A 16,351-nucleotide genomic window follows, 5' to 3' on the forward strand; every position below is an offset into this window, starting at 1 on the left:
TACAGGTACCGGATGTGAGTTTGTAGGTTGGAGTTCCATGCCCGTTGCACTTGGTTGGTTAATACAGGGGCGGTTAATATTGGCTACGAATGACGCTGGAGTTGTCCAATGACGTGCCACATGTGCTCGATTGGAGATAAATCTGGTGATCTACCACGCCAAGGCAACATATCGGCACTGTACAGAGCATGTTATCCAGTTGGAAAACACCCCATTGAATTCTTTTTACGAATGGCAGCACGAAAGATCGAATCACCAGCTTGACGTACAAATTACCTATCAGGTTGAGTGGGATAACCAAAAGAGTGCTCCTGCTGTCATACGAAATCGCATCCCAGACCGTAACTCCTGGTGCAGTTCCAGTGTGTCTAGCACGCTGACAGACTGGCTGCAGTCCTCAACTGGCCTACTTCTAACCAACACACAGTCATCTCTGGCACCGAGGCACAATCAGCTTTCGTGAGCGACTGCAACATACCTCCACTCTGCCCTCCAATGAACTCCCGCTCCACACCACCGTAGTTGCAAAAGGCAGTGGTTTGGGATCAGTGGAATGCACATTACAGGGCGTCTGGTTCGGAGCCGTCCTTGAATCGATTTGTAACAGTTCGTTGTGCCACTGTGGTGCCAACTGCTGCTCACATTGTTGCTGCACATGCACTACGATGCGCCAGTGCCTAATGCCGAGGACGATGAGGTTCCCTTGTAAGTAGGCTGTTTATGTTTTCTTTAAGTAAGTTTGCTGTTTATGTTTTCTTATTGGCAACGTTACGTAGCGCTCTCTGTATGAAAATCACTGGCTGTGCTGTGTGCAGTATGTGGCTAGTTTGCATTGTTGCCTGCCATTGTTGTCATGAACTGCTATAGCTGGATGTGAACAGCGCGTAGCGTTGCGCAGTTGGAGGTGAGCCGCCAGCAGTGGTGGATGTGGGGAGAGAGATGGCGGAGTTTTGAAAAATGTCATGAACTGCTGTATATATTATGAATATTGAGGTAAATACATTGTTTGTTCTCTATTAGAATCTTTCATTTGCTAAGACTATCAGTAGTTAGTGCCTTCCGTAGTTTGAATCTTTTATTTAGCTGGCAGTAGTGGTGCTCGCTGTATTGCAGTAGTTCGAGTAATGAAGATTTTTGTGAGGTAAGTGATTTTTGAAAGGTATAGTTTAATGTTACTCAGGGCCATTCCTTTGTAGGGATTTTTGATAGTCAGATTGCGTTGCGCTAAAATAATATTGTGTGTCAGGTTAAGCACAGTCGTGTATAAATTGTTCTAAGGGGACGTTTCATATGTATAAATTGTTCTAAGGGGACGTTTCACCCTCTCGGCAGGGCCACGTGGTCGTCCGTAGGCCAGTCTTCATGCGACCACACATTCTAGTAGCCACCGCTTCCAGCAATCACTTACAGTGGCTACATTCCTGCCAAGACTCTCTACAATATCGCGAAGCAACACCCAGCTTCCCCTAGCCCTCAAGATCTAGTTCGAACCCGATTTTCGTCCTCATAGCGGCACTATTAGCACCACTCCTATGAGACTGTCGCTAAATTTGAATAGACATCATCATTCAGATCTAGAATCGTGACTACAAACTTTCTTTTATATCGTACAATTCCCTGGCGTTGCGATTTCTTTCCGTCAGTATATATGTGACTACTGAACGTGTAATTCACTATGCAAAGAGAGACGAAAATCTAATAAGTCTGGGTTGTTGGCACGCGGTCGTAGCTGAAGGAGCAGAAGACACGCTTACGAGAGAATATGGGCTTGGTACTAGGAACGAGAGACGAGAAATATTGATTGAGCTATGCAATACAGTTAGTGATAGCAAATACAAGAAAAAAAATAAATCAGAAAATGAAGATGTATCTCAGAAAAAGCCTTGAGGCACGCGAAGATTCCAACTGGGTTACATCATGGCAGAAGATTTCGGAATGCAGGATACCAGGCGTGCGCAGAAGCAGATATAGATTCAGATCACAATTTAATAATGATTAACAGTAGGCTGAAGTTTAAGAGATTTGCGAGTAGGATTAAATACAGTACGAAGTAGGTTACTTTTTCTAAATTTCGTCTTAAAAATCTATTTTTAATTAAATTCACAGTACAGTTGTTTTGAGCTAGAATGCACGTTTCTTATGATGATTATTAATTTGTTGTAGTTTATGGTGTTGTGTGGTCATGTATATCCAGAAATTTTCTTCGCTCGTTTCGTCGAGCGAGGTGGAGCTGTGGTTAGCACATTGGTCTCGCATTCGGCAGGACGACGGTTCAAATACATCCGATCATCCATATTTACATCTCCCTCAATCGCTACAGGCAAATGACGGAATGGTTCCTCTGAAAAGAGCAAGTCCTGTTACCTTCTCCATCTTTTCGTAATCGAAGCTTGTGCTCCGTCTCTAATCATCTCGCTGTCGACGGGACGTAAAACTCCAATCTTCCTTCATTCGCTCCCATACTCTTCTGATATTATGGAAACATTGCACGTCCCTTTAACCGGTTCAGAACATTATCCTTCGTGTTCAGGTAAGGTTCTTTATATGGGTGTAGGAGACAAACCGGTCTTATCGAGCTGTGCTAGGTTCTTCGGATACTTGTCAGATTTCTCCTAATGGAGAACCGTACGTCACTTGCATTCCAGCACACAACATTGGTGTTCTGTGGTGTCAACGTGTTTGCAAGAGGCACACAACGGAGAATCTGACGAAGTAATGAGGATTTTTGAGGTGAGTTTGAAGTTCTCTGAAGCTGTAAATGCTGCCATTGTGTGTACCACAACAGGCGATCTCTCCGGCGAGAGAGCACTCTCACCTGAAGATAGCGGCCAAGATGACGTTATGATCCGGCTGCACACCCGAGAAAAATATTATTGATATCAGAGTGTTACCATGTATGCGGAGAGGAGGAACATATGGGAACAGGAGCTGCGGATTTTTTTAAACATCTCCTAACTAATAATCGCGTAGCTTGCCATTCCTTTTCTCGTGGTCATCTCCCTTGCAAAGGCTCAATCTAGATGTACCAGGGGTCAGTGAAGTGAAATGGAAAGAAGATAAGGATTTCTGGTCAGAAGAATATTGGGTAATACTAACAGCAGCTGAAAATGGTGTTAATGGAGTAGCATTCATTACGAAAATAAGCCAAAGAGTGAGCTACTGTGAACAGTTCAGAGATAGTGTTGTTCCCGTCAGATTGAGCAGCAAACCAACACTGACAAAGACAGTTCAGGTGTACACGGCAACGTCGCAAGCAGCAGATGAAGAGAGAGAGGAAGTACACTCCTGGAAATTGAAATAAGAACACCGTGAATTCATTGTCCCAGGAAGGGGAAACTTTATTGACATATTCCTGGGGTCAGATACATCACATGATCACACTGACAGAACCACAGGCACATAGACACAGGCAACAGAGCATGCACAATGTAGGCACTAGTACAGTGTATATCCACCTTTCGCAGCAATGCAGGCTGCTATTCTCCCATGGAGACGATCGTAGAGATGCTGGATGTAGTCCTGTGGAACGGCTTGCCATACCATTTCCACCTGGCGCCTCAGTTGGACCAGCGTTCGTGCTGGACGTGCAGACCGCGTGAGACGACGCTTCATCCAGTCCCAAACATGCTCAATGGGGGACAGATCCGGAGATCTTGCTGGCCAGGGTAGTTGACTTACACCTTCTAGAGCACGTTGGGTGGCACGGGATACATGTGGACGTGCATTGTCCTGTTGTAACAGCAAGTTCCCTTGCCGGTCTAGGAATGGTAGAACGATGGGTGCGATGACGGTTTGGATGTACCGTGCACTATTCAGTGTCCCCTCGACGATCACCAGTGGTGTACGGCCAGTGTAGGAGATCGCTCCCCACACCATGATGCCGGGTGTTGGCCCTGTGTGCCTCGGTCGTATGCAGTCCTGATTGTGGGGCTCACCTGCACGGCGCCAAACACGCATACGACCATCATTGGCACCAAGGCAGAAGCGACTCTCATCGCTGAAGACGACACGTCTCCATTCGTCCCTCCATTCACGCCTGTCGCGACACCACTGGAGGCGGGCTGCACGATGTTGGGGCGTGAGCGGAAGACGGCCTAACGGTGTGCGGGACCGTAGCCCAGCTTCATGGAGACGGTTGCGAATGGTCCTCGCCGATACCCCAGGAGCAACAGTGTCCCTAATTTGCTGGGAAGTGGCGGTGCGGTCCCCTACGGCACTGCGTAGAATCCTACGGTCTTGGCGTGCATCCGTGCGTCGCTGCGGTCCGGTCCCAGGTCGACGGGCACGTGCACCTTCCGCCGACCATTGGCGACAACATCGATGTACTGTGGAGACCTCACGCCCCACGTGTTGAGCAATTCGGCGGTACGTCCACCCGGCCTCCCGCATGCCCACTATACGCCCTCGCTCAAAGTCCGTCAACTGCACATACGGTTCACGTCCACGCTGTCGCGGCATGCTACCAGTGTTGGTGACTGCGATGGAGCTCCGTATGCCACGGCAAACTGGCTGACACTGACGGCGGCGGTGCACAAATGCTGCGCAGCTAGCGCCATTCGACGGCCAACACCGCGGTTCCTGGTGTGTCCGCTGTGCCGTGCGTGTGATCATTGCTTGTACAGCCCTCTCACAGTGTCCGGAGCAAGTATGGTGGGTCTGACACACCGGTGTCAATGTGTTCTTTTTTCCATTTCCAGGAGTGTATATGAGGACACCGAACGGGTAATACAATTGGTCAAGGCATATGAAAATCCAGTAGTCATGGGGGGATTGGAACGTGGTTGTAGGGGAAGGAACAGAAGTAATACTTACGTGAGAATATGGGCTCGGCAGTAGGAATGAGAGAGAAGAAAGATTAGCTGAGTTCTTCAATAGATTTCGGATGGCAATAGCGAATACCATGTTCAAAAATCATAGGAGGAGGAGCCAAAGACACGGGAAGGTTCCAGCTGAATTGCATCAGGGTCACACAGAGATTCCACGATCAGATATTGGATCGTAGGGCGTACACAGGTGGAGATATAGACTCAGATCACAATACAGGGTGTTACAAAAAGGTACGGCCAAACTTTCAGGAAACATTCCTCACACAAAAATAAAGAAAAGATGTTATGTGGACATGTGTCCGGAAACGCTTAATTTCCAAGTTAGAGCACATTTTAGTTTCGTCAGTATGTACTGTACTTCCTCGATTCACCGCCATGATTTCATACGGGATACTCTACCTGTGCTGCTAGATCATGTGCCTTTACAAGTACGACACAACATGTGGTTCACACACGATGGAGCTCCTGCACATTTCAGCCGAAGTGTTCGTACGCTTCTCAACAACAGATTCGGTGACCGATGGATTGGTAGAGGCGGACCAATTCTGTGGCCTCCACGCTCTCCTGACCTCAACCCTCTTGACTTTCATTTATGGGGGCATTTGAAAGCTGTTGTCTACGCAACTCCGGTACCAAATGTAGAGGCTCTTCGTGCTCGTATTGTTGACGGCTGTGATACAATACGCCATTCTCCAGGGCTGCATCAGCGCATCAGGGATTCCATGCGACGGAGGGTGGATACATGTATCCTCGCTAACGGAGGACATTTTGAACATCTACTGTAACAAAGTGTTTGAAGCCACGCTGGTACGTTCTGTTGCTGTGTGTTTCCATTCCATGATTAATTTGATTTGAACAGAGGTAATAAAATGAGCTCTAACATGGAAAGTAAGCGTTTCCGGACACATGTCCACATAACATATTTTCTTTCTTTGTGTGTGAGGAATGTTTCCTGAAAGTTTGGCCGTACCTTTTTGTAACACCCTGCATAGTAATGATAAACTGTAGACTGAAGTTTAAGAGAATCGTCCGAGAGAATCAATGTGGAAATCGCAGATGTTGTAGAGACAAACATTGATGCAAGGAAGGAAACTGCGAATAAACCTTGGGTAAAACTTCAATTGATTGATGAAAACAGTAAGTACAAAAATATTCAGGGACAGACTGAAATACAGCAATATTAATCACTTAGCAGCGAAATAAATAGGAAGTTCATGGCAGCACAGGCGAAATCTCTGTAGGAAAGATGTGAATAAATCTAAAAAGGAATGATTGTCGGGAAGTCTGAAATTAAAATAACGGGTGGTAGCATCAAGAGTGCAATGTGAATTACGTCTTCGCTGAACATAAGGGCTCATTTCGAAGCAGGACTGATCACTGAAGATAATGCTACTCCATTCAGTGAGATTCCAGGCCGAAGACGTACCTGAAGATGCCCTGTACAGTGGTGGGATAGCATCCTGACAGTTGCCCGCGATTCTACCCGACAGATAGGAGTGGTGGTCTGGAGTGTCATTTCTTTTGATAGCACGACCCCTTCAATTGTCATCCGCGGCACCCTTACAACACAACGGTACGTGGATGATATTCTGCGCCCCGTTTTGTTGCTTTCATTTCAAGGAGATAATGCCCGCCCGGACACGGCGAGAGTTACTATTGCTTGCGTGGCGAGCAAGGATCTCTCCCCAACTGAGAACGGTAGGAACTTTACAGACAGGGCCCTCCAACACTTCGAGATTTTGACAATCTATTGGTACGATATCCCTCATTCAACAACCCTGTGAATCAACGTCAATGTCAAACCGAATAATTGCTTGCAGAAGAGCCAGAGGTGTACCAGCGCGTTGAGGACTTCCTCAATTTGTGAAGTTCTTTCACTAGAATAAATCATCCAATTTTTCGACTCTAAGTGCCCGATTCACATCCTGGATCGCTACTGACTGCAGCAAAATTCCGTTTACGTGTGCTCCAACGCAGTGGGGTGACGTCATATTCTTTGAATATCCGAGCGCAATTGGCCGTTGTCCATCCCATAGTGGAAGACTGGTACACACCTTCTTCAGCACCGGAATCCAGATGTCATTCAGTTTCACGCCCTACTCCTTCCTACTGAAATTCCTAGGGTGCTTAACAATGACTGTGGCCTCTGAGTATAGTCTTTTATGGTGTCAGCTTGTGGCTGCTAGTCCTATCAAAATGAATGGACTGTTCTCCTGGCTGCAAAGCATGTTCTGCAACAGCTGATCTCTCAATCTGCCCCATTAAACAGTTGACCTAGTGCCCTTCTACAAAAAAGAACAGTCCGATGTCTATCTTTCTTCCATATCTGGATGTCATGATCTCAGAAATAAGGGGCAGGCTTTTAAAGGTTAAAAAAATTCTGTCTTCCTTTTCCTGTTTCGTGTCTGTCTCAGGGCCTAAATGATTTTGAAACTAATCAAATTTTATGAGTATGATGTTCTTGAAAATGGTACCTTCATCCGCAACGAACAAGCACGTGATAAACATTTATGATGAACAAGAAAAATAAGGGAGATCTAGCCACTAAATAATCGGCTATTGAAATGCTAAACGGATGTAAAAAAAGATATTTCCCAACATACGGAAGCTTCTTAGAATAATTGCAGTGATTTCTGTGACTACACCAGCACCAGAAAGGAACTGCAGTACATTAAGAAGACTGAAGACTTATTCAAGGAATAGAACAAGGAAAAATAGACTTACCGCTCTAACACTTATGAATATATATCTTAATCTAGGTATAAACCTTGATATGTTAATAGGTTAGCTCAAAAGAGCCGTCATGTCAATACTGTTTTATACTTTGTTGTCTTTCATAACGTGTTTAGTTTAATTTTTAATGTCGGTGTACTTTGTTGTGACATTTAATAAGAAAAGATGAATGTGCAAGAAATCTGACAATGAGAAATATAGTGCCTATGAGTTATGAAAAGACAGAAAATAAAAAAAATTCACTTTCGGTACTCAATATTTAATATCGATTACTCGATGTATCGATAATATTCTTATCGACTATGTTTAGATGTCATTATTATTAATCTATATATTGATAATACAGTTACTGCCTATGCATATTGATGTTATTATTAATATATATCTTTATATATCGTTAGGTTTCAGCCATGCCTAGTCTCGTGTTTACTTTAAGTCGTTATGATTTCTACTGTGAACTTAAAAAATATTTTTATTATTTATTTAAACAAAAAATACGAATTATAAGAGCAAAATTGATATCGAGCGTTTTTATTTTAGAGTTTTTGTAAGAATCTTTCGTGAAGAGTTGACAGCGGCACCCAGGTGTAGAATATGATTCAAGAGGTTCCACCTGGTAGGCAGTCGGGGAACTAGCGGTAGCAGCGGCTCACTGCGGACGAGGCGGGAAGCTCACAGTGTTGCCGTATTAATAGCGTCGGCTGACCACGTGCTGCGGCGTCCACAAACCGCAAATATAGACGTGTTGCCTCACACCAGGGACGCGCAAACCGCTCCGTCGTGGCCTTTCTCGCGACTTTTCGCTTTATTGCCCGAGTGGCAAATGCATTCTTCCAATGCGCAGCAAGCAGCAGTAGTAGATAATACTGTGAATAAAGCAACTAGTCACTACACTACGATCATTAAAAGAAAACTGATGAGTTTTTGCTTTATGTAGTGAATTACCTGTTCCAGGAACAGTCATAGAATTCATCCCTTCCATTAGGAATTAAAAAATCTGCAGTAATTTCTTAAGAGTAGAACTGTACAGGTCTTGTCACCCCATAGCCTGCTGTAAGCATTACCAATGTCTCTTGTGAAAGATGCAGAGAAAATTGGATTTGGGGAGGGGGGGAGAACACATAGGGGTCATAAACCACCCTGGCTCCAAAGAAGTTAGTACGGAAGGCTTTCATATATTTAAATGTAGTTTCTATATTTATTAACTATTTTTGGAAAATAGGAGCCGGCCGTTGTGACCGAGCGGTTCTAGGCGCTTCAGGCTGGAACCGCACTGCTGCAACGGTCGCAGGTTCGAATCTTGCTTCGGGCATGGGTGTGTGTGATGTCCTTAGGTTAGTTAGGTTTAAGCAGTTCTAAGTCTAGAGGACTGATGACCTCAGATGTTAAGTCCCATAGTGCTCAGAGCCATTTGAACCATTTTTTGGAGAATAGGAATCAGCATCCATTCAAAGGCTTAACGTATCTGCTTTCAACGAACAGACATTATTCGTGAACCCACAGGTGTAACTGGGAAACCACACTAAGTTCATCGTAACTGGAAGGCCCCTTGGTACCGACCTACTGCCATGTCATCCTATACCAGTGGTGTCGTATGATCCGGTATGGAGAAGCGTGGGCTAGAACACTAGTCTGCCGAATGTTATCAGTTTTCGTGACCTGGAGCCGGTACTAGTCGGCCAAATAGCTCCTCAGCTGGCATCACGAGGCTGAGTGCATGTAGTTCCAGTCATCCCACAAATAAATAAATAAATAAAATAAAAAATAAGAAAAATGTCAGTAAGCCGTCCCGCTCACGTGGCTACAGGGCAGATGAGGTTGAGTAAGGCAAGAGGGATACCTTCCATAAACAAAAGAAACTACAGAAATGCAGAGTTTTTCAAACGTACTAGTAAAGGATGATCGTTCTGCCCATTTACACACTCTTATAGTCGTAGAGCCGCGTGGGATTAGCCGAACGGTGTAAGGCGTTGCAGTCATGGACTGTGCGGCTGATCCCGGCGGAGGTTCGAGTCATCCCTCGGGCATGGGTGTGTGTGTTTGTCCTTAGGATAATTTAGGTTAAGTAGTGTGTAAGCTTAGGGACTCATGACCTTAGCAGTTAAGTCCCATAAGATTCCACACACATTTAAACATTTAATTTTTATAATCGTAGACTGCAGTTCTCTCTTCACAATTCTAGTCCTAAGGGAAATACTTATAATGGTGAGTGCCCCAAGTTTTAGATCGTGTAAATAATGAGGCTGAGAAAAATGCGATGGCTTATTGCTGCTTTAGTTCTTTAATAAATTATAGAGTTGTAAAACTACTGTAGACTATCATAAGTAAGAGAAGACTATGGTAGTTTCCCTACTAGAAGTTTTGGTCGATTAAGATCGTAACCGAGTTACTTTTATTACATTATGTGTGTTGCATACCCATCGGGGGTTACCTCATTTTTTTCACTTTGTTTGCATATGCGATGTCTCTTACTAGGTTCCTCTAGAAAGTGGAAACGGTGACTTGTCTAGATACTGAGTGAGGGTATACAATATTGTTATTGAGATCACTGCCATTGGCACACCTGCCAGAAGACAGGCATGACCTGAGTTGTTCTTGTCAGCTTTTCTGACGGATATTCTGCCATTGCTCGAAACGTGAAGACTTGAGATGAATTAGAATATTCCATATGGCGAAAATCTGATGTTTCTATTCTTCCAGCTCTAACATTCAAAAACAGTTTCAATAAGCCGCAGGAACGCGCCCGTGACCAACAGTTAATAATACGGTCATAATTAGTGGAATCTAACAAACTCCATCTCTCATCTGATAATTGTGAAAAACTACTTTTTTCATCTGCACTGCACCGCAGTATGAACTCAAGGGTTTCGTAGGATTCCTATACTTAATTTCGTTGTGATCGTTTTCAATGACAGCTGAGGAGGAGCAAAACCATCTGACTTGAAATATACTTTTCCAGTGGGATTGGAATCTTTGGCTACAGTTGCAGTAGCACATACAGTGAGGTATCAAGAATGTGAGCAATTACGCATTGCTGCAGTAAAGGCTAGGACAGAAAGAAGCAGGTTTCCCACAAAGTAAACGATGAGAGATACTGTCGCTGTCACTTATTAAAGCTGAACGGCTCAGAAAATTATAACTATATCTTGTGAAATGAGTAGGTTAATGCATTTCCAGTCCGTCACTATCACTGAGTTGACAAACATTTTCCGAATTGCACTTAAGATAGAAATGTGTGTGTGTGTGTGTGTGTGTATGTATGTGTGTGTGTGTGTGTGTGTGTGTGTGTGTGTGTGTGTGTGTGTGTGTGGTGTCTGTTCTTTCGGACATGTCCGAAAGAACAGATATTTTAGATACTTTAGCAGATGGTAGTATAGACGAATTGCATAAGCTGCGTCCCCAGTGTTGCCTAGTTGCCTTGGTATATTGCCTGGATACATATACATTATTCTAATTGTGTTAGTCCATCTCCTCTCTCTATCATCTCCTCCGCCCTCTTCTCTGTCCGGCTCTCCCCTCTCTCTGTCCATCTCCTCCACCCCCACTCTCTCTGTCCATCTACTCCTCCCACTGTATCCATCTGCTCCTCCCCGCTCTGTTTATCTCTTGACGACCCCCCCCCCCCCCACCACTCTGAGTCCATCTCTTCCTGCTCCATTTATCTCCTCCTCACTCCCTTTATCTGCACCTACCCCTTTCTGTGTCCATTTCGTTCTCCCCTCTCTCCCTGTTCGTCTCCTGTTCCGTGCATTTTCTGCTCCTCATTTCTGTCCATATCCACCTCACCCGCTCTCATTCAGTACCCTCATCCCACTTCGCTCCTCTTTCGCTCCAACAAAAATGTCATTAAACCAGTGTAGTTCGAAGAGCATTTTCGTCTAGAAATGAATTGCCTTGACGGTTCATCGATTAAGAGCGGGAAAGGTAAAATTTTACGAGCATACGATCAGAGGGACGATTGCCTGAGAGGTGACTTCCCTATCAATATCCTGGATAGTTTTGTTCCTCAAACCAACAGAGTGCGTTATTATGCATTAGCACACGTGATGTAGTTTTGTTGATCGATTATCTTGCACTACGACCGACAGGTGTTTCAGTTGTTGGCAACAAATTCCAGCTGTGATGGACACACCCTTGGGGAAGAATTCGTAGTGCAAAACACACGTTTGGAGCTATCAGACGGAAAATATTATGTTCACACTACTCTTTTCTCGACTTTACGTCTTTTGGATACTCAGCCTTTCATTTCTTGTTAGGAAGTTAGCGATAAAGGCATCATAATTCATTACCGGTAATGGTATTGCATAGGAATGCTCGGCAACGGCCTTGCCGCAGTGGCTACACCGGTTCCCGAGAGATCACCGAAGATAAGCGCTGTCGGGCGTGGTCGGCACTTGGATAGGTGACCATCCAGTCCGCCATGCGGTGTTGCCATTTTTCGGGGTGCACTCAGCCTCGTTATGCCAATTGAGGAGCTACTGGACCGAATAGTAGCGGCTTCGGTCAAGAATACCATCATAACGACTGGGAGAGCGGTGTGCTGACCCCACGCCCCTCGTATCCGCATCCTCCTGTGATGATGACACGGCGGTCGGATGGTCCCGGTAGGCCACTCCTGGCCTGAAGACGGATGCTGCTTTTCATAGGAATTCTCAATGAGCGACCTTATGATCAAGCAAAACTACAATAATAGTCAATCTGTTGATTTTTGTTTTTTCGAATTAGAGCATGCAGGGATCCTACACCAGACTTCTGAACCGTGCTTGTTGAATACAAATGTCGCATGATGGTTAAATGGTAATCCGTCACTTATATCAGTAGTCGAGACTTTCTTAATGTATTCATGCTAGAAAGATCTTATTTGAAACAAGAATTTGTTTTTTGGCGTATATTTCCCAAAAACACTCGCTCCACACACAGTTCAAATCTTTCGAGCTGCCTCCTCTGCATTCACCCCTCCGTTATACCAAAAGTAAATACTGTGTTGCAGATGTTACACCTTTTCCACTTGCGACCCAATTTTACAATGCTTAACCGTAGTTCTGATTTTCAAGTGTGAAAAATGCAGTGCTTAACTGCAAGATGATAACTAGACCTTCAAATTCGAAAATGACAGTTGATACATACACTGACAGCGTCGCGCCGCGTTCACCTGGGCGGCACCCGATTTCAACCAGGGCGGCACCAGATTTCAGGCGGCGGGTGGCGTATGGCCGGTGGCCGGTAGCCGCTGCAGCGCGAGGAAACGCTCGAGCGTAAGCTGCACTGACCGCGACGCAACCACGAGCTGTCCTGCGGAATTGTTTCTGAAAGTATTTCTTATGGGTAGCACCCCAGTACCTTGCTTCAGAGATTAAAAACCTGTCATGCCATCATAATCGAAACACGAGGTCACTTTTATTTGGTATCCTAACTGTGCCCACTTACAAAACAAAGACTTTTGCAAACTCCTTCTCAGTTGCCGCTGTCCGCCTCTGGAACAAACTGCCCCTTACCTTGCGCAAAATTCAATCTCCTGCTGCTTTTAAGAAGAAGTTGAAGCATTTCCTACTATCATCCTCATAAAGTTCTCCACAAAATTAATGTACAAGGCCAATCCTCTCATCTGTCAAATAGCAAAGCTAGCGTCTCCTATCTTGCTCCTGAGATGCCTTCCTCTTCATCTATCTCTATTAGCCACGCAATCTTCTTTTCCTTTATATTTCCTTAATTATGTTTTCACTTTTTGTACTAGATGTAGTTTAACACGCCTACTAAAACATATGAATGTAAAATAAGTAGAATGCCTGGTTAGATGTAAGAGAGCGTCTGATGGCCCTAATCTTGCCAGGTTAAATAAATCAATAATAAATAAATAAATAAATAAAAGTTTAGAATGCACGACGATTGCCACTAGACCACGGGCTAACACAACCCGAGAACATCTCGGAAGTAGACAACACTTCCTCCTGACAACACTTCCTCCTTCCTTCGCATCTTACAGCGATACCAGATTGTGAAGATGGCCGGACTTAGCGTTGTCACAGGCAGTCGGTTTTATTGGCCACCTCAAGCGAAGGACTCGGACTTAGTCTCTGTGGCGGCCGGCCGGCGGTCAGTTTTTAAGTCTAAGACAGTACCTACTCTCTTCTATATTATCTAGTCGATAGACGGTTTCGGATAAACCTGTGCTCGTCGTAAGTGTGCTTTAAACCTCAGAACAAGTGATCTTCCGATTTTGTCCATACAAGATGTACCAGAATGTCGTTTTAAATAATTGGAAAGTTATAGAGGATGAAATTTTGAACGTTTTAAAATAAGAAACCTGTAGCCGTAAATGCGAAATAAAATTTCCACAACCATTACTGTGTTGTTGAAAATCCACGCATTGTCTGCACGAGAAGTTACTAGGTGAGTTTCTCAGTGAACATTTAAGGTGGAATTCTTGGATATCATGCTTGAATGGTGCATGGTATTTGAACTTCCTGGGCGATCCCTTGCATGAACTTCTGGAGCACTAATTAGTGGTTTCAGAAAGATGGTGCTACAGTGTACTTTGGTCGTTGGTCAGGGCATATCCTACAGACAACTTCAGGCAGAGAGCAATAATTGGAAAGGAGTGCGCACTCCAAGGGTCTGTGAGCTCCCCTGAACATACCATTCTTGAATCCTCCTTCTGAGGTTATGCGAAGTCCGTTTTGTGATCAACGCTAGTACGAACAGTACCTAAGCTTACTGAGCGAATCTCTACAGCGTTTGATACCATCAGAGGGGAACGCGAATGGTTCTGAGTTGTACATCATACAGCGAAGTTGATGGCCGTCACTATTGAACGTCTGCTCTACGGTAATGAAGCCACAGATTTAGCTTACAGTATTTAATTGCACTCTAATGCCAGTAAACGTTTTCCAGCCTACAGTATTCTGATGTTTCATTCAAACTATAGAATACACAGAAGGTTCATAGGAATGTAGAAAACTTATTTCGTATTCATGGCTACAGATACCTTGTATCAAAACGTTCAATATTTCATTCTCTACAATCTCCCAAATTTTTAAAATGTCATTTTGCTACAACCTGTATAATAATGGTTGGGGTGGATACTGTCAGTTCTGAATATCGCAGACTGAGGATATTTGTTTTTTATCTCCAATCGAGGGTTGTTTACTTAACATAGGTTATTGGACTTAGTAAGGCAGTTTTGTAGAGTGCTGTGACAAATTTCCACGGAATATGATGGAAACAGCTCTAACCTTTACTGTTATTATTATCTGCTGATTGTGAGTACGTTAGCCTTTGTTCTGTTTTCTTTATCCTGTTACCAGCTGCTCCCCCAGTGTTGTCTTGGTATAATGCCTGGGTACATATACATTATTCCAATTCTATTAGTGAATCTCCTCCTTCCTCCTCTCTCTGCCATCTCCTCCGCCCTCTTCTCTGTCCGGCTCTCCTCTCTCTGTCCATCTCCTCCACCCCCACTCTCTCTGTCCATCTACTCCTCCCACTGTATCCATCTGCTCCTCCCCGCTCTGTTTATCTCTTGACCCACGCCCCCCCCCCCAATCGTCTGAGTCCATCTCTTCCTGCCCCTCCTCCTCACTCCCTTTATCTGCACTTACCCCTTTCTGTGTCCATTTCGTCCTCCCCTCTCCCCCTGTTCATCTGCTCTTCCGTGCATTTTCTCCTCCTCATTTCTGTCCATATCCACCTCCCCTCCCTCATTCTCTATCCTCCTCCCACTTCTCTCCCCTCTTTCCTTGTTTTGTCCATGTTCTTCTCTCCTTTCTCTGTCCATGTTCCTCTCTGCTCTCTCTGTCCACCACATCCTCCCTTATATCTGTGTCCGTACCGTCTTTCCCACTCCCATGTCTGTCCATTTCTACCTCCCCCTTCTCTCTCCACATTATCACCCCCACCTCGATAGGAGGCTACTGGATTTTACCCTCAGTTGAAATCGATCCAAGGCCTTAGAGGAATTTTTCACCCATCCCTCTTTGTCTCGACAGATGGCAAAATTTGTATAAAACCTCCCTCTTCCAATTCTATAGTAAATTTCTTTTGTGAATACATACCGAAACTGTGAAAATTCCTCTTGTTCCGCCGTATTACCCTCTGTCAGGTGTATAACTCCATTCATGTAATGTTTGTAGCAAATTATTTTCTTTTAATTGGAGAAATTTAAAAAAAAACTATGTTCCTGATGATTTACAAGAATGTTTGGCTTTGTTCCAGCAACACATATCCCCATACCCAATCCACCCGTTTGCCATTAAATTTCATTACTGAAACCGTAAAAACTGATTGTCTGCGATCAGCTCTATTGATTTTGCGGCACTAATCTTCCTACGCTGAAAGAAGATACGTCTAATGACGGGAATAGTTTCTTTTATGGGAGAATTATTGTAAAGAGACCATACCTGACATGTGCCCATACTTAATATCGTTTGCCAGTATTGTACTACATATAATCTCAATACATTTATTAAAAATGTATGATGCCTTCATAGTTTGTTCAAGATTTTTGTTAAGTTCATATGTGTGAGGCGTATAGGGTCTTTAACATTATGAACGTGCGGTAGTCGTTGAGACTCAGTATCTTTGCAATGAGTCTGTACTCCTACTTTTGTGGATTACATGAAGAACTTTTCCATAAATTCGTGATGTGCCGATTTCCTTCAGCTGTTCTACAAACATGTGGTGTCTGAGAAGCTGGCCGCTGTGTGGGCACGATGACTGACGGCCGACTTTTGGATCAGTTGGTTGCAGGTTGTCGGCGCAGCGGCGGTGAGCGGCGCCACGCTCACGCTCCCAGC

General features: G+C 44.4%; 1 protein-coding gene across 1 annotated transcript in view; it reads left to right on the plus strand.

Annotated features, from left to right (window-relative positions):
* Positions 1–16,351, plus strand: part of LOC126176228 (uncharacterized) — a 450,465-nt gene extending 434,114 nt beyond the window's left edge. The window contains exon 4 of the mRNA XM_049923373.1: positions 16,295–16,351. Within this exon, the coding sequence (XP_049779330.1) occupies positions 16,295–16,326 (32 nt within the window). The 3' untranslated portion in view covers positions 16,327–16,351. The remainder of the gene's footprint in view (positions 1–16,294) is intronic.

The sequence above is a fragment of the Schistocerca cancellata genome, chromosome 3 (genome assembly GCF_023864275.1).
Source record: "Schistocerca cancellata isolate TAMUIC-IGC-003103 chromosome 3, iqSchCanc2.1, whole genome shotgun sequence".
In the NCBI taxonomy this organism is placed as follows: domain Eukaryota; kingdom Metazoa; phylum Arthropoda; class Insecta; order Orthoptera; family Acrididae; genus Schistocerca; species Schistocerca cancellata.